Source organism: Equus caballus, chromosome 26 (assembly GCF_041296265.1).
Source record: "Equus caballus isolate H_3958 breed thoroughbred chromosome 26, TB-T2T, whole genome shotgun sequence".
In the NCBI taxonomy this organism is placed as follows: domain Eukaryota; kingdom Metazoa; phylum Chordata; class Mammalia; order Perissodactyla; family Equidae; genus Equus; species Equus caballus.
In genome coordinates, this window is record NC_091709.1 from 11,349,500 (window position 1) to 11,370,440 (window position 20,941).

Below are 20,941 nucleotides of genomic sequence, written 5' to 3' on the forward strand. Positions count from 1 at the left end.
AGTTTAATATAGTGATTGATTACATTTGTCTTAATTACAAATGTAATCAAATTTATCATTACAAATTTACAAATATAAACAAAATTTCAATATTAAATAAAAAGTATAAAGTGTGAGGATTGATGCTACCTGACTTCAAGACTTAGTATAAAGCTACAGTAATCATGAAAGTATGGTATTGATGAAAAAATAGACAGATCAATGGAACAGAATAGAGAGTCCAGAAAGAAAACCCCACAAATACTGCCAAGTTTTTTCTTTGCTCCTTTGATCTTTAAGGAAGGAGCAAAGGCAATTCAGTGGAGAAAGAATAGTCTTTTCAAGGAATGGTGCTGGAACAACTGAACATCCACATGCAAAAACAGGAATCTAGACATAGACTTACACTTTCCACAAAAATCAACTCAAAACGGACCAGAGACCTAAATGTATAATTCAAAACTGTACATCTTCATAGGAGAAATCTAGATGATCTTGGGTTTGGTGATAACTTTTTAGTTACAACACCAAAAGCATAATCCATGAAGGAGGAAGATAAAATTGATAAGTCCACTAAAAAGTGGGACTTCATTAAAACTATATATGCTTGCTCTCGAGAAAGACATTGTTAAAAGAATAAAAAGACAACAGGAGAAATATTTGCAAAGGCCATATCTAACAAAGGGCAGGTATCCAAAACGTGCAAAAAGCTCTTCAAACTCAACAATAAGAACAACCCAGTTAAAACACTGGTGAAGATCGAAACAGACACCTCACCAAAGAAGATATACAAACGGAAAGCAAGCAAATGAAAAGATGCTCAGCATTACACGTTATTACTGAATTGCAAATTAAGACAACAACGAGATACATCTGCACACTATTTAGGGTGACCAAAATCCAAAACACGGACAAGACCAAATGCTGGTGAGGACACAGAGCAACAGGAACACTCACTCATTACTGGTAAAAATGCAAAATGGTTCAGCCACTTTGGAAAATAGTTTGCAGCTTCTTACAAAGCTAAACATGGTCTTGCCATACAATCCAGCAATACTATATACAGTAGAAGATAAACGTTTAGATTTTCTGAAATTTTATGTTTTAGTTGTAGGAACATATTAAGATATGTTGCCTCTTCTTTTCATAGTCACTTAATTTATCTTTGCTAAAATTTATTCTAATTAAAATTGAAATGCAACTTACTCAAAGGAGTTGAAAACTTATGATCACACAAAAAGTTGTGTGTGACTATTTATAATAGCTGTATTCCTAATTGCCAGAAATTGGAAGTAACTAAGATATCCTTTAATAGGTGAATGGATAAAGAAAGAAACTCTGGTACATCCAGACAATGGAATATTACTCAGCAATAAAAAGAGATGTGCTATCAAGCCACAAAAGGACACATTAGAACCTTATGTGCATATTGGTAAGTGAAAGAGGACAGTCTGAACCGGCTATAGCCTGTATAACACCAACTGTAAGACACCTTGGAAAAGGCAAAACTACACAGTCAGTTAAAAGATCAGTGGTTGCCAGGGAGCTGAGGCAGGAAAGGAGCAACCAAGAAGTGTGAAGCACAGGGGATTTCAGGGCAGTGAAATTGTTTTGCATGATATTTAATTGGCTACATGACATTATACATTAGTCACAACCCAAAGAACTACACAACATAAAGAGCGAACTCTAATGTAAATTATGTTAACAATAATCTATCAATACTAGTTCATCAGCTGTAACGAATGGACCACGATCATGCAAGATACAAATAATAGGGGAAGTGTGAGGGGGGTGGGATGGAGGTGTGTATGGGGACTTTGTACTTTCTGCTCATTTTTTCTGTAAACCTAGAACTGCTCTAAAAAATAAAGCCTATTCACTAAAAAAAAAAAAAACAAAAAACAGTCTATTGGATCCAGACAGTAAATAGTAATGAAAATGATTCCTAATATATTAAGAGCTAATCTAATAAAGTTTAATTTATCAATTGATTACAGTGGTTTTATAACTATACATTTTTCTGTTAGAAATGTGTGTGTGTATGTATTATAATTCATTCAGAAAACGGAACTAAAATGATTGGAAAATTCTGGGAGATTAAATACATAGTTACTTCAAAAAGAAGAACTCAGCTCAACTGCTTTTTTAAAATAGATTTATAAAATAGAAGTAGTTATTAATTTGAAAATCAAGACTATTAGATATTAATAATGTGTTTATTTTCTAAATATTAGGTTTCACTTGTAAAAATCATTTCTGTCTCATTTTCTTATCCAGTTATTATTCTCCACTAAAATGGCTCAAAATTAACTGCAAAAGGTATATGGGCATCTGTACTATATATATCTTCCATCAATTTGGGGCTATTTTTGACTATCTTTTTATGAAATTAATTTGCATACTTAAAAAATGTTAAAACTTCTAAAACATTTTATAAATACATAATTTATGATAAGCTTGATTAGGAAAGGACAGTTGTGAGTACATTATATGTATAATTTTAATGTTTCAATTTATTATTTTTTTAATTAGGAATCTCTACTCACAAAGATATATACTCCTCTGCATTGAGCTTTAATAACACAAAAAATGTCAACTTCTATCAACAACAGAAATCTTATAGTAATATTTCAAATCCCCTCATTTTGATGACTTAAAATATTTGGTGATCCAGCTGCTATTTTTCTGAATAAAATATTCCTGATACATATAAAAGAAATAAATTTATTTCATGACCAAAATTGTCAGCAATACATTACTATGGGTAATACAATAAATGAATGTGTCTTCCTTGGAAAAGTTTAAAAAGCTATTGGGATCTTAAATAGAGGTTGCACATTAGGCTGCCTTTATTAATATAGTTAAATGTATCTTTTGCTAAGTGGCATAGATCATTCCATGACTCTAGCATGTATATATTTCATGAGCTTTGTGAAATGTTTTAGGTTCTATTAAAATCCTTCTGAGCCAGCACCAGTGGCCTAGTGGTTAAGTTCAGCGTGCTCCACTTTGGCAGCCCAGGTTTCGTTCCTGGGCGTGGACCTGCACCGTTCATCTGTCAGTGGCCACCCTGTGGTGGCACATACAGAAAAAAAGAGGAAGATTGGCAGTGGATGTTAGCTCAGGGTAAATCTTCCACAGCAAAAAAAAAAACAAAAAACAAAAAAACCTTCTAAAGAATCCTCAGGCATAAACTTGGCATTTTGTTAGTCGAACAGTTTATTTTAATGTCTGAAAATTTAACCTAAAGATAGTTTTTATTTCACTTTTCCTGGTTCCTTCTATATTCTCCGACTCCGGAACATTGATAATTTGCGGGAGACAAGATAATTACATAATCAGCATTTCACAATGAGATACCAGAGAAGTGAGATACTTTATTTTAAAATGTTACCTGTAACATTCACCTTTTTGTCTAATAAATCTACATAGACTGAAATGTTTAATCAAGTGCTTTGTATAATAAATAGAAAACTAGAGGAGGTGTAGTTGATACAACTAATGCAGGACAACTTAGAAGACACTGCTGGGGCTAGAGGGGTGTCCAGGTTTGTGGAGGGAGGACTGAGTGGGTGGGAACTTAAAGACTTTTTGTAAGTGAAAAAAGACAAACAACCCCATCTACACTCAATGAAGAATTCTGCCTACATTTGAAAATACTTCTGTTCTGTTTCATGCGTATCTACTGCGGAAATGAAGATATAAACAAAATAGTTAGAAGCCCCCAAACCCATCTGTACGGAATCTCTTCTACTATAATCAGAATTTTATTTTTATTGCATTTTATTGGAATCAGCAGAACTGAAGAGAGGACTGATAATGTACAGTAGAGAGCTGGAAAAGTAGCAAATATGCATAGTCAGGAACTCAGTTCCTCTAGACACAGAGGAATTCTGTTTCAGAGAGAGCAAAACAAGGAAGAAATCTCTTTAAAAATGCAGTTTTTAAACTAAAGTGTTAAGGAAAAAATGGATTAATTGTGTTATTCACTTGCCTGTTAACTAGAATGGAAATAAAAGCCTCAAGAAGGTAAAGACCAGGTCTGTAAGGTGATTGTTCAACCCCTTATAAAGACATAATTATAGTAACAGTTGAATCTGGGGGGTTTTCCGTTATCATAAAGGTATATAATGTATTTCTTATTTTTAGTCATCATTAACTAACTGATCTTATTTAAACACATAGTGTTAACAATTCGGCTTCCATACTCCTCCCTCCTTTTCTTTCCCCCTTTCTTCCCCCTCCCTCTCTCTATCCTCCCTTCCATTCCCTCTCTCGCTCTTTCCTTCTTTCCTTCCTCACACTGAATTTGTTAAGGTTCCCAAGCAAGTTCTCGTATATGAGTTATTTTAACTATACATTGTTTTAAAATGCTTATGACGTGTATGTGTAGTTATTTTTACAGGCAAAGTATGGCACCATTACTAAAAAGGAAATACTAAAGAAATATTAATGATAGCATAAAATTTCATGATTCGATGAATTGCCTACAAAATATACTTTACAACACACACACACATGCAGACTTAACATTTGGTTTCTTATTTATCCATATTGGCAGTTCAATGGCATAGTACTAAAATGCTTTCTCAAAACACTCATTCTGAAATATTTCACTAATCTGTCTTTGGTGTTTCTCATTTTCAATAAAAGTTGATTTTCTAAGTCATTTTGTCAAGGTCACTAGAGAAAATAATTCTAGTTATGTTCAATTATTTTCTTATTTTTTGTGTTTTGCATAGTTCTTTCTGTTAGTGCACATATACTATTCCTACTGAGAATTAAATAAAATCTGATTCATGCAATCTGTTTTTCTAAAAATTACATCAGACAAATAAAGTTATTGTTTCAAAGAGATCTATGTACAAATAGGAAGATGAATTAGAATTTTTATTCATAAAACCTTTTGCCCCTGTTTAGGCGCAAAGTAGGCTGTTATCTAATAGTGAAATTCGCAGGCATTTGTGGTTAGCAGTGAAAAGCCTACTTTAAATTTATTAAACTTCAAGTTTAAAGAGACTCTCTCCCATCACAGTGGCAATAACATTTATCTTTAATATTTTATAAAGAAATGAATATTGCTGTGATGTATTTGATAGGCTGGGTCCTTCTAAACTGTATATCTCAGGGTTACAGAGCTAAAACTCTTAGCCCTAGAGATATACGTCCTCTCACTGTTGGTTTTTGCATTATGCTCCTTGGCACCATGTATTCAACACTTCTTTCTGCTTTCTCATCAAACTCGCCTTTTCCACAATAGCGCAGGATTTGATTTCAGGCGTGGTCACAACTTCCATCCTCGCAGGGGTATATATTTATTCTTGTCACTCACAACGGAAAATAATCTTATCTTTTCTGCTCTGGGGGTCCAGAATGCTAATGTTTCTCTCTTTGGATGCCGGTCCCTGTGGTTATTCATGATAGGAACATTGTAAAACAATGTGGAAATCCTAAATTAATGTTCCATAAATTCTAAACTAACCCCATTCTTCATTTTCCAATTCTTCTATTTTCCCCTACCTGCATCCATGAAAATTTCCACATCATGCATACCGCACATGTGCACCTATGTGGAATCATGATCTTACTGTCTCTGAAAACAGCCACTGAGATGCTTTGTCATTATTCTTACTTGTTTATGGATCCCACACCCAATTTGCTCTAATTTTCATGCAGACTGTTGCTAAACGCCCCCTCTGTACGCTCCCCTCCTCACTTCATCTCTGGGGAATGCTCTGCATCCCTAAAGGAACGTTCAGCATTAGCATCAGTTAGTTTTAATTAATTTCACATACTTGGATGATAGTATCCTAGATGTCAAGAAAAATAATTTAAGTAGATCTGGTCTCTGCCTTCCAGCCACTCACATATTAAACCATGATAGGCTGAGTTGTTATTTTTAATTGGCCAGCAAGTATAACATTTTTCATGTAAAACTTTCTGAAAAATTAGGCACTTCAATTGCCTTCCTTCATGAAGTTTGCTTAATAATGCATATTCAAATATGGTGCTCAGCTAAAAATGCCCAAGAAGTATATATAAAATAGGTCCCTTTTGGACTCCCAAAAATCTGAAAATGACTTTGGCGGCTGACAATGGGTATCTGACAGACAAGCTGAAATATTCTCAAGAAACATGATTCTCTAGGATCTAAACAACGATCACATAAAGCCACTCCGTGACTGTGGGGTGGAATAAGACAAAGGCTAGTCTAACCCATGAGCAGGTCTGAAACAAGACAGAGACCAGGACACATAACCACCAAAAGAATCAGTACCATTAACCACCGTATCTATAACAGCAAATCCAATTGTGCTTTAATACTTTTGCTTTCTAGGTAAAACCTACCAACATGCCCCTTCAAGATTGCCCCCAGTCCTGACAGCATCCAATCCCGAACCCTCTTCAGAACATTCGGGACAAGCCCAAACCCTGTAACAAGCCTCTCCGAACTCTTTCTCACCTACACTCAGAGGTTCAGCTGGTCTGCCCTCTCCTTTGCCATAGCACACTAACTAAACCTGATTTGGCTAGACTACTAGTAGTTTGCCAGTGATCTTTGGCTGGTAATCTTCAACATTCATGGTGACTTAACTTTTATTATTTTCTTTTAGTGTATGTTGAAAATTACAGTTAAATTAGTTATCAAATATTTTTAAACGATCTTGGCTTTATACGCAAATGAAAAAAGTTTAAATTAAGATGTTGATGATCTGGATCCTCCAAACATATTGAATTATATGACTTTCCATGTTTTGAAAGATATATCAATGAAATAAAAAGAAATAGAAAAGGGAAGATCCTATAGAGTGAACGTTGGTGTGCCCCCAAATGCATATGTTGAAACCTAACCCCCAGTGTGCTGTTAGGAAGTGGGGCCTCTGGAAGGTCATGACTGGAATTAGCACCCCTACAAAGGAGACCCCGAGAACTCCTTCTTCCCGCCTTCCAAGTGTGGACACAGAGAGAAGACAGCCATCTGTGAACCAGGAGGCAGCGCTCACCAGGCACTAAATGTGCCTGCACCTTGACCTTGGATTTCCAGCCTCCAGAACCGTGAGAACTGAATTTCTGTTGTTTATAAGGCGTCCAGTCTATGGTATTCTGTTACGGCAGCCTGAACGGACTAAGACAGAAGGCATTGACATTTACTCAAAGTTTATCGAATACCCTGAATTTGACTTAAGTTGTCCAGTTTGCTCCTCATAGAAACGTATTCTCTAGCTTACATTCAAAGCCTGAAGAGTTTCAGTAATTGTCCCAAGGTCTCGCTGCAAATAAAGTTTGAAATTTGGAGATAATCGCAGCTTAGGCTATAAAATATGCTTGTTTCTAAATCTGCTGCAATGAGACCAGGAGAAAAATTAATGAAACTAATGGGGCATAATCGAAAATATTAAAAAATTATAATAATTGCACTAACTAGTAAAATAAGAATAATTGAATCACAATGAACAATAATTAAAAATCATAATCAGATTGACATTTCCTCTATTAAACATGTTTTTAAAAGTCTAATCCCCCTGGTACTGCGATCTTTTCTTGTAATCCCCTCTCTGCTTTTCCCATAGTCCACTCCACTCTGGTCTCACTGGTATTTTTCTGTTCTTAGAAACATAAAAGCTATAGACATGCTTTTACCTCAGGGCCTTTATACTTGCTCTTCTCTCTGCATATATATATATATACACACACACACACACACACACATATATATGTATATTATTATATTTATTATAATATATATTTTTATTATATACATCTACACATATTTACATACAGTATATGTATATGCGTATATACATATATAATAATAAATATATACACATGTATTAATATGCATATATAATATGCATAATATACGATATACACACTATACATATATTATACAAAATGTTACACATACATAGCCTACACATATATATTATATGTACGTAATACACACACTCACTTTCCTTGAGCCCCCCATTCCCACCTCTCTAGTTGCACCCTTTATCACCTCCCCCGCTTTATTTTTTCCTTAGCACTTAATACATAATATGCTGTATGTTGTATTTATTGGTTTTGCTCTTCTGTCATTCCTACCTAGAGCAGATGCTATGAGAGACCGGAGCTTGTTGCTCTTCGTGAGGGTGCTAATTTTGACACTTGGAGACAATCTCAATTTGTTTTACTGTTGTTCTGTTCTGGCCACTATGTAACCCCAGTGCCCCAAATAATGCCTGTTACATAGTAAGCACTCAATAGGTTCTTGTTGAATAAATAAATGAAAAGAAAATGCAATGAGGCATAGTAGAAGACCAGTACCTAGATTGAAAATTTTAGGATTTCATGTAATTTTACATCTCACACAAGCTCTAAACTCAAGCTGTAACTTCATCATAGATAACAAAGAAAAACAAACAACCTTCTATATGTGAAAAATCCAGTAATCCCATCCAGAAATATAACCTCTTCTGTTCTACTCTTTTCTACTTTTTGTTGCATACTTCAATTCATGCAGTTTCCTTTTGATGGAATTTATAGACTCCCTACTATATCGCAAGACCCCTGCTAACTACTAAAAATGCCATAATTACAAGTCCACCATTTGCTAGTTGTGTGAACTTGGCCAAGTGACTCAACCTCTGTAATCTTCAGTGTCTTCATCTGTAAACTGCGACTGAAGGCGTAACTACTCATCAGGTTGTTATGCTGATGCCCAACATGACATAACATGAGATGGGATAATGCCAGCAGAGCGTGCAGCTCTGCCCCTGCCATACTGGAGTCATGCAATTAATATTGCTCTAGTCAGTGTAAACAATGATGATGTTGACGAAGAGAACCTAATGGATAAGTCCCTACATTCACACAGACTTAGTATACCTCATGGAGAAGGTAAAAATAGTCTAATTTTGGGGTCAGCTCTGTGGCATAGTGGTTAAGTTTGACACACTTCACTTTGGAAGCCCAGGTTCATGGGTTTGGATTGCGGGTGCACAGCACCACTCATCAAGCCATGCTGCAGCAGTGACCCACATACAAAATAGAGAAAGATTGGCACAGATGTTAGCTCAGTCACAATCTTGAGGAAGATTGGCAACAGATGTTAGTTCAGGCCAATCTTCCTCACAAAAAAAGAAAATCTCTAATTTTAAAAGTACAGATGGGCAGACACATTTGCAAATAACAAACTTCCTTTCATACTGTGAAGTTCGCCAAAACCCTTCTGATTCCCAGCTCTCACTGATTCTGCCAGAATTACCACTCTTCCTCCCCTGTTCCCACCCAAACACATACATCAAGCCACCATTTGGAAGATGATTAGGAGTTTTAACTTTATAATATCTCCGTTATTTGTCTTCCTTATCTATGTTGATACTAGGGCAAGGAATCCTTTCCTTTGAATGTGATTACGACTAATGAGGGTAGTTTTACTTCACTGTGCTCTAGATTTTGCTGTAAATCAGGCAATTTTAAAACGCTTTTAAATGTAGATGAAAAGATTTGCCACCGAGATAAAGGGGAGGGAGTAAGGTTTACTTACAGTGTATTTCTAGCACCTGCATGGCCACCTGAGGGGTGGCGTTGAGAGCTTCGTGGTCTACTCTGCAGATGACCGCCACGCCGTCGTCGCTGCGGTCCACTCGGAAATCCAGGGTGCTGCTGACAGTGAATGTCTTGCGATTCGCATCCTCTTCTTTTAAATATTTTACATCTAAAAGTGAAATGTAAATTTTAAAATTCTGTGACATTCTCTTTCAAAATGCAACAGATTTCATTTACTCAGGACACAGTGAAAGCACCTTCTCCCTCTGTATCAATTTTTAAAAATCAAATATTTGTTGGTTTAACATTTAATTCACTTGAATTTGGGTAAATAAAAAAAACTACTTTAAAAATAAATTCTCAAAGTTAAATACAGAAGTAAAATAAAAGAACAGGACACAGTGCTTCTATTCCTTTAGTGCAAGATACTTTTTTATACTCCATTTGAAAAACCAGGGCATTTTACAATCATAACCTCCCTTCTTTAGATTGAAGTTGTACTAAGACAGAATCGTAATTTTCTGAGCCACAAGCACTGTTGGGAAGAGCAAATTCATAACCTTCTGCTTATGCCTAAAAGAGAGTAGCATGTATTTGAGCTAGGACTCTAACACGGACAATGTGAGGTGCACACAATCGCTAAAGAATACCTAAGATGAGAAAGTTGTCATCTTTGGTAAAGAAAAGAAGGACAGTCACCTGAATATTTTGAAAATTTAAATCTATATATTTGCAGGGGCATTGACATTGAGATCAATGTTCTTCACTCAGCTGAAAAGCCCATTTCAGCATGAAGGAGAATGCTTTCCTCAATGTGTGGGTTCACCCATCAATGTTTAAACTATCCACGCATGATTCAGATTCATTGCTAAATGGTGCACTTAGGGATTACTTGCTCTTTGTAGAAAAGAGGTTTAATCATATTTTCATTTAATTTGAAATTTCTCAAGTCTCACGTTGCTGATAAGAAGAGGGCAATTTTAATGGATTAGAAATCAATATGATAGACTAAATTTAGTCTATCAGTTTTAACTAAAGTCATTTCTGAGATTTCTTCATTTGAAAATTAGTTTCACCCTCAGTTGAAAAAATATTAGAGCTAAAGATGGAGTGATTGCCTTTCAGCAAAAATATGTCAGGATAATACAGATGCATTAATACTTCTTTGCTATAAAAAATACGAGGCTCTTTTACTTTTTAATGTCTCATAGATTTATATAAAATCTTGCCCCATTTTTACATTTTATATTCTTTCCTATAAATCTATGTCCAATGTTTTCTTTTTCATAGCTCTAAGCAGTGGCAGTGCAAGAAAATTTAGATCTCTTGACAAATCACTTTTATAATCATGTTATACAATAAATAAGAAATTATTCCAAAATATTGTGCTGTTTAATTTTAATAACAGCTGCATTTTACAAATCCAAACATCTGCTTCCTTTAGCTGTTTCCTTTACAACAGTGTCGTTTAATATAATATTAATTGAACACATAAAATCTGATAGCAATTGTATATAACATAAAACTTTAATGAGCATCATTCAAATAAAATAAACAAAAGTATAATTTGTTGCTTTCAATATTAGCTTGTGTGACAGCTTACAGGGTTGCTAGAAGGCATGAGATGAACAGGAAGAAGCATTGCGAATAGCCAATCGTAATATCTTTCCCCATATTTTCTGCTGACCCTTTCATCCCCAAATAGGAAAGAGTGCTTAAAATTTATCTCTATTTTCACTTTCTAGCTTTATAAAACAGCTGATGTGGGGGCCGGCCGGGTGGCACAGCAGTTAACTGGGCACATTCCGCTTTGGGGTTTCAGGGTTTGCTGGTTTGGATCCCGGGCGTGGACATGGCACTGCTTGGCACCTCATGCTGTGGTAGGCATCCTACATATAAAGTAGAGGAAGATGGGCACGGACATTAGCTCAGGCCCAGTCTTCCTCAGCAAAAAGAGGACGATTGGCAGCAGTTAGCTCAGGACTATTCTTCCTCAAAAAAAAAAAAAAAAAAAAAGTTGATGTGTTACACAGTTATAGAATGGATAGAAATTTTCTTTATATTGGATAATTTGCTGATTCCATGTGTATTCTTGTTTCATGTTCTGTCTGATTTTCGAGAGTTTCCATTTTTCTCTCGTCTGTCATGTCAATCCATTACGTCATGATCTAGAGCAGCGTTTCTCAAAATGGAATGTGCTCACGAGTCTGCTGCTGTCCCAAGGACCATATTTTGAGGAACAAGGTTATAGTGGATTCGCTGACACCAGAGATATAACCAAAAATGAAGAAGGAATTTGGGAACATTCTACCTACCTCTCTCTCTCTCTCTCTTGCCTCTCTTCTTAAGCTCCCATACCTTTACTATTTTAAAATATATGTTTGTTCTTTTTTTTTTACAGTTTTCAAAATAATGCACATGTATATTATGTAATGCATTGGAGCAAGGGCTAGCAAAAGTTGAGGGCAACCAATAAACAGAGGAATTTGTAGGATGATTTTCCTCCTAGCTATCTAAGCCCTTGTTTGTAAATAATCAGAACAGTAATTGTTTTGGGTGGGTGGTGGTTGGGAATTGCCTCATTATACTATTATTTTTACATTGTATGTGTCAGAAATTTTTTATAGTAAAAAAGTTAAAAAAAAATCAGCTTAGGAAAATTGCTCAAGTATGCTTCTCAACCAAAGTTATTTTCCTAAACATTTCTTGGTAAAGGCTCAGAGTGAATGGTTTTCCTCCAGTTTTTACATTGCGTATTTTTATGAGACTTGGATTGTAGAACAGCAATCTGCTTATGTTCCGGACTTTAGATCTTTTATCCTGTCAAGAGCTAAGGTGGGAAAAAACGGCAGATGTCAGTGTGAGTTAGACTGCTGCCCCCAAGTCAATAAGTTTACAAGTCCTGAGTCAGATTAGCCACGGGACAAAGCAAAGAGTCATCTGGACATTTTTACATCCAAATCTTTTCATAAAATATCAGCTCTCAGGAGATACCTCCACATCCATTGTTCAGATTTATAATATTAGGTCACCTGCCTGTCTGTCTATAGTTTCTGGCCATCTTTGGACTGGGTTTTTAGAAAGAAAATCCTCTAAAGTCCCTGGGGAAGTTGCCTTGTCTCCACAGTAGTTCTAATCATCCAGAGCAGCGCAACCTGAACTATTCTGATCTATTAGCTTTCTTCACTTTTGTGATTTTGATCCCATTGAAACAAAGCTGAAAAGAAGATACTCCCATTTTTATAAAGGGAAATCCTGTCCAGCATCCTGTGGTAGCCCTCTCTATCAGACACCCGCAGAAAGTGGGCCGGTTTCCTTTTAATCCAGTCCAAGGCCTATAGGCCACACTGGAAACGAAGAAGGACTCAGACACAGCTTCTGCCTTGTTCCCAGACTGAAAGTGCCGTATGTTCCCATCATTTGAAGGTCTCTCTTAGGAATGATGTAGGACATCATGTGACTTCTCCTGACCTATTTAGGCCTCCTACTCTCTGGCTATGAGCAAAGCTGCAGGGTCTCAGTCTGTACCCCAGATATTGATGTTTATGTAGAACATGAATTTTGCTATTATTTTTAGAGTGAGCATTTGTAAAAGTGGTTTTTGATGAATCAGATAATAATTTCAGTAGGAGAACTCAAGGAATTTATTCTGAATTCGTACCACTGTTATTAATGGTATTTTAATGATTTGACATCATTATTAGTAAGTTGAATGTATGTCCACTTGCCATAGAGAAGAGAAATTGTTTGTATTATATGAAATGCCTTGGCTTTATTGTCAAAAATTTGGAGTGAGCATATTGGACAACTGGATGTGTTATAATTTCTGCTTTAAACAAGTTCTATAGATCAAAATTTCCAAAACAAAATACATCACTTTTAAAAGATAACTAACTTTTCCATCATTTTTTAAAACTGTCATAAAGCAGCTATGTCTGGTTAACTCATTCAGTAACTTAGATGTATATTTTAAAACCAGTTCATCCTGGAGGGAATGTCAACATTTTTTTTCCTTAAGGCTAAGTGTTCAAAGGTATTCACAAAGAATTTTTCTCCCATATTCAAGATAAGAATTACATTTTATATTTGTTTTAAATGTTCTTCAGGCCAAAAATATTGAAGCCATGTCTTATGGTGGAACATTAAAGTCTGGTAACCACCATCACTTGTTCACTGCAGAAGATTGCAAAACATATTCTCAAGGCAAATCTCATCATTGCCTATGAATACTCCTTCATACAACTCCAATCTGCAACGGGTAGATTCCATAAATCCTTCTCATCATGCTCCTTTTTTAATTAGAGTGCCAGTCACACTCCTGGGTTTTCAAGCTATGGCACCACCATTAACTGGCACCACAGAATAACTGTTTAACTTAGAGAGGAAATTTATTGAAATTCAGTTCTGCTTAATAGATTTCAAAAGCTCAGATGAGCACAATAATATTTATGGAGGATTGAAGAAGTATTTCATTTATCTACATATTCTAAAATCTCTTTTTCAATTTATTCAGACAAGCAGAATGTTATACTTTTTATCAAAAAGTTTTCTCTTAAGTGTTATCCCACGGGTCTGCCTTCAAAGAAGCTGCTGCATGAATCTTGATATACCCCACCGCCAACTCAGTTCAATACATACACATTTGTCTAAAACATGTGGGCACAGAGAGGAACTCTCTCTCTCCTGACTCTCAGTACCAAGAAATATTAGACCTCTTGTGTACAACTGTCTTGTGGACATGATAATTAACTGATCTTGTCTCTCTCTTTTTACTAGCTTAAAAGTACTAATAAAAGTTTGTGATCTACCATTGACAAATGTGAAAGGGTTTATAAAAAAATTTGCTTACTAATCTCACTTTAGGTTTCATCTTTTTTTTACACTAATTTGGCTGCTGTCCCACATTCAATAACATTACCTTTTATGTTAATCAGTGATTTTTGTACTTATACAAATCCTTCTAGAACAAAATGAGTTATAAGAGTCACTGCGCCTCAGTAACATTGGATCCAGTTGAATTTCTGGTTGATGGCTCAGACACAACATTTGAATATCTAAGATTTAATAGCTTAGAAGAACACTAAGAACAATATTACCCAGACCAGGAAAACAATAAGTAAGGAGTAGTCATCTCCTCTGAAAATTATTGAGGTAAAGTCTTAGATCTCTTTCACTCAAGTGATAGATTAATTCTATTCTTAGTTTTCTGCACCTTAGAAGAATACTAAGAACTGGGTTGCCCATTCCAGGAGAACATCCCATGAGGAAGAGAGTCACTGCCTTTAAAAATTAAGTTAAAGTCTGAGACCACTTCAACTCAAGTGACTCATTCATCCTATATGTGAAAACTTTGAGTTCTTACCATGTGTTGGACACCATGCCAGATTCTGCATGTAAAAAGTTAAATGAGGAAAGAAATCTCAGTCTGGTGAGGTAGACAGATACATAAACATATTCTTTAAATATTTTTAAAGGACTATTGGTATGTTCAAGTTAACAAAGAGAATAACAGTTTAAGTATTAACAACAGAGGCTCTTCTCTCTGATCCTCACCCCATCAGATATCTCTTTGGAAAGGAGTATGGGAAATAGACTATTTTGGAGAAAAATGGTTACTCAGGATATTAGTTAATAATTGTAATAGCCCAAGAGAGAGAATAGCTTGTCTTCAGGAACATGTTCTTTATTTTACTGTCACTGTCTTTGAGTAATCTGCAGCAACATAAATATTACTTATCATTTTTCCTCCACTACTATAATGTGCTCAAAGGCAGCATTTGTCGGTTTCAACAATGTCTTCCTCTTTCTGTCTTACACTTGTTCATGAGCTGTAAAGGTATATCCTGCACAATTTGTGAAATTTATCTTGGACACTTTGGGCTTGGTTTACACTCTACCAATTATTCATAAATACAAAACCCCAAAAAGAGGTAGAGAGGGGAGGAAAGAGCAGCCTTTTGCAAATCTAACTCCAGACCACATGTTATTAGGGACTCATTAATATATTATTAATATTTTAATATATTAGGGACTCCTTAATATTTTATACTTAACAGAATTGCAGTCCTGAAATCTAGAAGTTCTATCTAAATGTGAAAATGTTTGTAATCCTCTATAGTATCTGCACTTGATGAATTTGAATTCGAAGTGTCTGCAACAACTAAGTTTGACTTTTCATAGTAAATCCTCCTGCTTTGTATTTCTTTTGCAGACATTCTTTGCCCATAAATTGCCATGTTCTGTAGCATGTGACATCAGCCAGGTGTGATTAAACTTGAAGAGGTACCTGACACCATGGTGCCTAATCTCCAGGGAGGCAAGATAGAACCTTTATCCCCAAACAGCACCTATGTAATTAACTAGCTTGTCTCAGATTTTCTATCATACTTCGTAATGTGAATTAAAGAACTTGAAGAACTCAAAGAAACAGATGTAAAAACACACACTTGAGCACACATGTGTAGGCACACACACACTCACATCCCATGGCTGGTTCTAGGAAAGCCATGATTTAACCAACGTGATGAGAGAGAGCATGATTCATGAGGTGGAGAAAAGGTGTGAAAATAGAGGAAGAAGCAGTTAGCTGGTTGCAGTTGGAAAGAGAAAGAAGCTGCGTCACAATGAAGCCAGCCCATCAAGTGAATGCTGCATCCCAGGAATAACCTGCATGGTTATAACTAGGTTCCCTCATGCTCCTTTCAATTGGCAATTGTCAGGAAAACCTTAAAATAATCTCCTTTTGCTTGAGGGTAGGTTGAGTGAGCCTCAGTGCCGATATCCAAAAGTCTGGACGTGAAGAGTCAAGTTTCACTTGTAACCTCTCCAAAGACAAGATTTTATATTCTGTGCACTAGTTTTCCTTGGCTGAATAAAAAAAACTACACCACCTGATTGAAAAATATTTCCTGACTCTAAGCCTGATGCCTCAGGGTGGTCACTATATTTCTGTAGACTGTAACGTCCTTTCTTCTATTGGAGGCTGAAAGATTTCTTCTATCTTCTATCGAAAAAGCTGTTCTATTGCAGGCTCAAAAGATGGCAGAAAGTTAAAAAAAAAAAAGAACTTATCGATTAAAGTAAACTCTATTAAGAAAGAAAATAGAAATATCTATTTGAGGAAACTCTATAAGCAGTAGGCAAGTGTGTTTCCTTTGAAACATCTATGATGATACAATTTTCTAGTCATCAAACTATTTTATGGAGTCGTGTAGCATTCAGCACATGTAAGAAAAATCAACATGCCCTCAACTACCTATTGTGAAAATGAATCATTTGCATCAGTAAAACATCTGAGTTGAGAAATTAGCTTCCTGAATATGATATAACATTTTTCTATACCATATACTACCACAGTTTTGTTGATTATTTTTCAATAGGTTGTCTTGTTTTCTGAGAAAAATATCATTTTTAAATTCCAGTTATCCACAGGACATTCACAAGGTTCTATATAATTCATGTATTCATAAAATAAAGAATAATTGGAAATTTTAACTTTGTTTCTTCCTATTTTTTCTCTTCCATTCCTCTTTACCCTTCTTATCTCTCATTTCTTTCTTTTCTCTCCAGGCAGTTAATTTTTGTACTTCTGTATAGTTTTCATCCCCATATCTAGGACAGTGTCTAGAACATCATAGATGGTTAATGTGTGATTTGACTTAATTAAAATAATGGCCATTTTCAGTCAGGTAAAGCATTTGTTTCCTTCTAATAAATAGGCTACTTCCATGTTAATATGTGTAATTTGGTGCAGTTGTCAGTATGTCATTGTTTTTCTGTGTAGTGGATTTATTTTTAAATTGTTTTTTCACCACTCTTCTGAAAAACTGAAGATGTCGTTAGTCTAAGCTCTGAATGAACGAGTAGTTTCTGCTTTGGAAGAGTACGAAACTAGAGAGAGACGACCAAAGATTGGGAATTAGACACACTAAACATAAATAAATATTTTTTTTCTGATGTGGTCTATTATTTTATGTTTTTTCTACACTTCTTGATTTCTGTGGATTGTCACTTTTTTCTTGTACTCAGCTACATGTTTACCCTGTATTTGTCTTTTGTTCATCCCCTTCACTATTTTCTATAGGCACAATAATCCTCAGTGCAGCCCAATGAGGCCAGAGCTCCATGTGCCAGGACTTTCTAAAGATGGGACTTCAGATATGTTTAACTGCCGATAAAAAACAAGAAGAAAAGATATTGGCCATCTCATTAAGGGAGAAAAACTAAGTTAAAAATATACCAAATTATTAAATCTTTTTTAAAATGTATACATGATCTTTTCCTATAAAGTTCATAAAGAAAAGAGAAAGGATATAATTAAAAATCACCTATCATTACCACAAAGGGAAATCGTGAGGTAGTTTTATCTCCTATGAGGCAAAAAATAAAGAAATTTTGAATATAAATTAGTCAAGAAAAGAAATACAAGTTTCTTCTATGAGCAAAAGAGCAGGAGATGAGACAGAAAAGAATTTGTAAGAATAAATAAAGGAAGATACTTGAAAGATAATAAATTTGAATAATTTATGAGTCAATATTGTGAAAATACATGAATACAAAAAAAATCCAAGGGCAACTTCTGGAACATCAGCATAAAGAACTCTGCTGATTCTCTTTCCTGCTAAACAACAAACTGGTGAAAATTATGTAAACACAAACACACACACACACACACACACGCACAGATATTTAAGGTCTCTGAAAATTGTGCCTACAGCATATAGCAAATGAAGAAACAATTATTTAATAAAATTTAACAAATGGTAATATATATACATCTAAAACAGAGTACCCAAAGTACATGAAGCAAAAAACATATGACCCAGCATACATAAGAGAAATGAAAGCATAATTCTACACAAAATCTCACACCTAAATTTTCATAGCAGAGTTATTCATACTAGCCAAAAGAAGAAGAACCCAAAAGTTCATCAACTGATGAATGGGTAAATAATATACAGTATATGCATGTAATGGAACGTTATTCAGCAATGAAAAATAATAAAGTACTGATATATGCTATAACACAGATGAACCTTGAACACTTTATGCTAAGAAGTTAGTCACAAAAGACCGTGTATGGTATAATTTCACTTATATGAAGTGTCCCCAATGGGCAAATTTATAGAGATAGAAAGTAGATTAATGGTTGCCTAGAGCTGGCGAGATGGAGACTGAGGGGACATGGGGAGTGAATGCTAATAGGTATGAAGTTTCCTTAGGACGATAAAATGTAAAACTGATTGTGGTAAGAGTTACATAACTCTGCGAATTTACCAAAAACCATTGAATTCTACACTTTAGGTGAATTTGCTACTATATTAATTATATCTCAATAAAACTCATACAAAAGATAAATAAAAATGGCTAATTTCATGTTTGGTTTCAACTTAGGAGATATACAAATAACAAACACTTTAAAGAGTTAGTGATTGAAGAGAAAAAGGAAAAGGAAAAGAAAGACTGGCCACTCCCTTGGAAGATAAAGACTTCATGTAATGACTACTTTCAAGAAACACAGCATTTAGAATTCAAGCTAGTCAATAATATAGCAGACGCAGGATGCTCTTAGAATTTTATGTTCCACATCTCATTTATAGTGTAGAAAAATCTCAGTAAAATAATCTATGTCTGTTAATTCCCATTACCAATGGAAGTGGAAGAAAATTATCAATGCACTTAAATATTGCTACACTAAGTAAAGCTGCTGTGAACATTTGTGTGTAAGTCTTTGTACGTATATGTGATTTCCTTTCTCTTGGGTAAATGCCTCAGAGCAGAATGGCTGCGTCAGATGGTAGACACATGTTTAATTTTTAAAGACATTTCCAAACTATTATCCAAAGTGGTTGTCCAACTTCATGAAGTCCAACTGTTTAATTTTATTATCATTTTTTTTACTCTTATAAATTGTTCTTTGATATTATGTATAAGATATTTTGGCCTAACCCAAGATCACAAAGAATCATTTCCATAAATTTCGTTTTCAGTTTTGAATGTATTTTGAGTTACTTTATATTTTCAATGCCTTATCTTTTATTTCTCTCGGCTATATTATTTGTAGGTGAGTTTTGATAGATCAATGGGTTAGTCTCCTTTTAGGCGGCATTTTCCTGCTTCTTTGGATACGTAGCAGTTTGTGATTGGATTCCAGATGTTGTGCATTTTTCCTTTTGGGTGCTGAATATTCACATATTTCTATAAGTAATCTTAAGCTTTGTTCTGGTTCAGTCGCCTAAAAAGAGTTTAATACTTTCAGAGCTCCTTTTAAGTTTTAGGAACCCCTTCAAGCTCACTGCTTGTTGGCAAATTCATTTCCTTGAGGCTGTATGTCCAAGGTCTCCATTTTCTCATGAGCTGTCACTCAGGAACTGCTTTCAGCTTCTACAGGTCACTCACACTTCTTTGCCACGTGGTTCCCACACACAGTCCACAAGACAGCTGTTTGCCCTCTTCCGGGCCAGGAGGAGAATGTCTCTCTGATTGTGTATTCTTTTATAAAAACCTCGTCTCATTATGTCAGGCCTGCCTTGATAATCTCCCTTTGATGAACCCAAAAGGGACGCATAATTATACCTGCAAAATCCCTTTTGCCATATAAGGTAACATGTTCGAGGCAGTAATATAACATCCTATTCACAAGTCCCTCCTACATCAGGAGGAAGGGATTATACCAGGATGTGGGTCACAGGGGGTTATCATAGAATTCTGCCTAAAACATTAATGTAAAAGCTAGTTAGCTGGAAAGGAAAATCTTAAGATTTTATGATAGTAAATGTTCAAACTACAAATTTCCAAATTTACACATAGAATGGAAAGTTTATATCAGTATAAATTCTCAGGGAGCTGATAGATTTAGGAGGGCAATGTGCATCTTTGTTACACATGCTAAATGGCAGATGTGCCGACTTCCTTGCTACCTAAAAGATTAAAAGCTTCACTGAAACCACCTGTGGTTTTGGACACAGAGCTGCCAAGAGGCACCAAAGGGATTTCTCAGCCAGACTCTTAGGGGGAGGGATAGAGTTAGATGAAAATTATGATTGTTTCATTCTACCTCTTCAAGTTTACATTAAAAAAAAATAAGGTCTCACCATTGCTTACAGAATAAATTCCAAGCCCCTGAATCTGGAATAAAAGCTTTCCATGACTTTCTTGGCCCTGCCTTCCTGTTTCTGTTTCATGTCTATAACACACACAAGGTTTCATAGTTAAACAATCACACTCTTCTAGTCTGCATAGATACACAAAGTTCCCTTCTGTAGCCTGTTCTACTTTTACTTACAACTCATATGATGAATTCCATTCACTGTTTAAGATCCATTTATTCATTTAACAGATATTTATTGAGCACCTACATTCATCAACAAACTGTTAAGGCTTCACCTCTCCCACAAAGCAGGGCTGCCCCTGCTTTCTCTTTTATACC

General features: G+C 35.3%; 1 protein-coding gene across 6 annotated transcripts in view; it reads right to left on the minus strand.

Annotated features, from left to right (window-relative positions):
- Positions 1-20,941, minus strand: part of CADM2 (cell adhesion molecule 2) — a 1,006,464-nt gene that overhangs the window by 128,381 nt on the left and 857,142 nt on the right. For all 6 annotated transcript variants that reach the window (XM_070252474.1, XM_070252473.1, XM_070252476.1 and 3 more), the window contains one exon: positions 9,512-9,682. In XM_070252474.1, the coding sequence (XP_070108575.1) occupies positions 9,512-9,682 (171 nt within the window). The remainder of the gene's footprint in view (positions 1-9,511; positions 9,683-20,941) is intronic.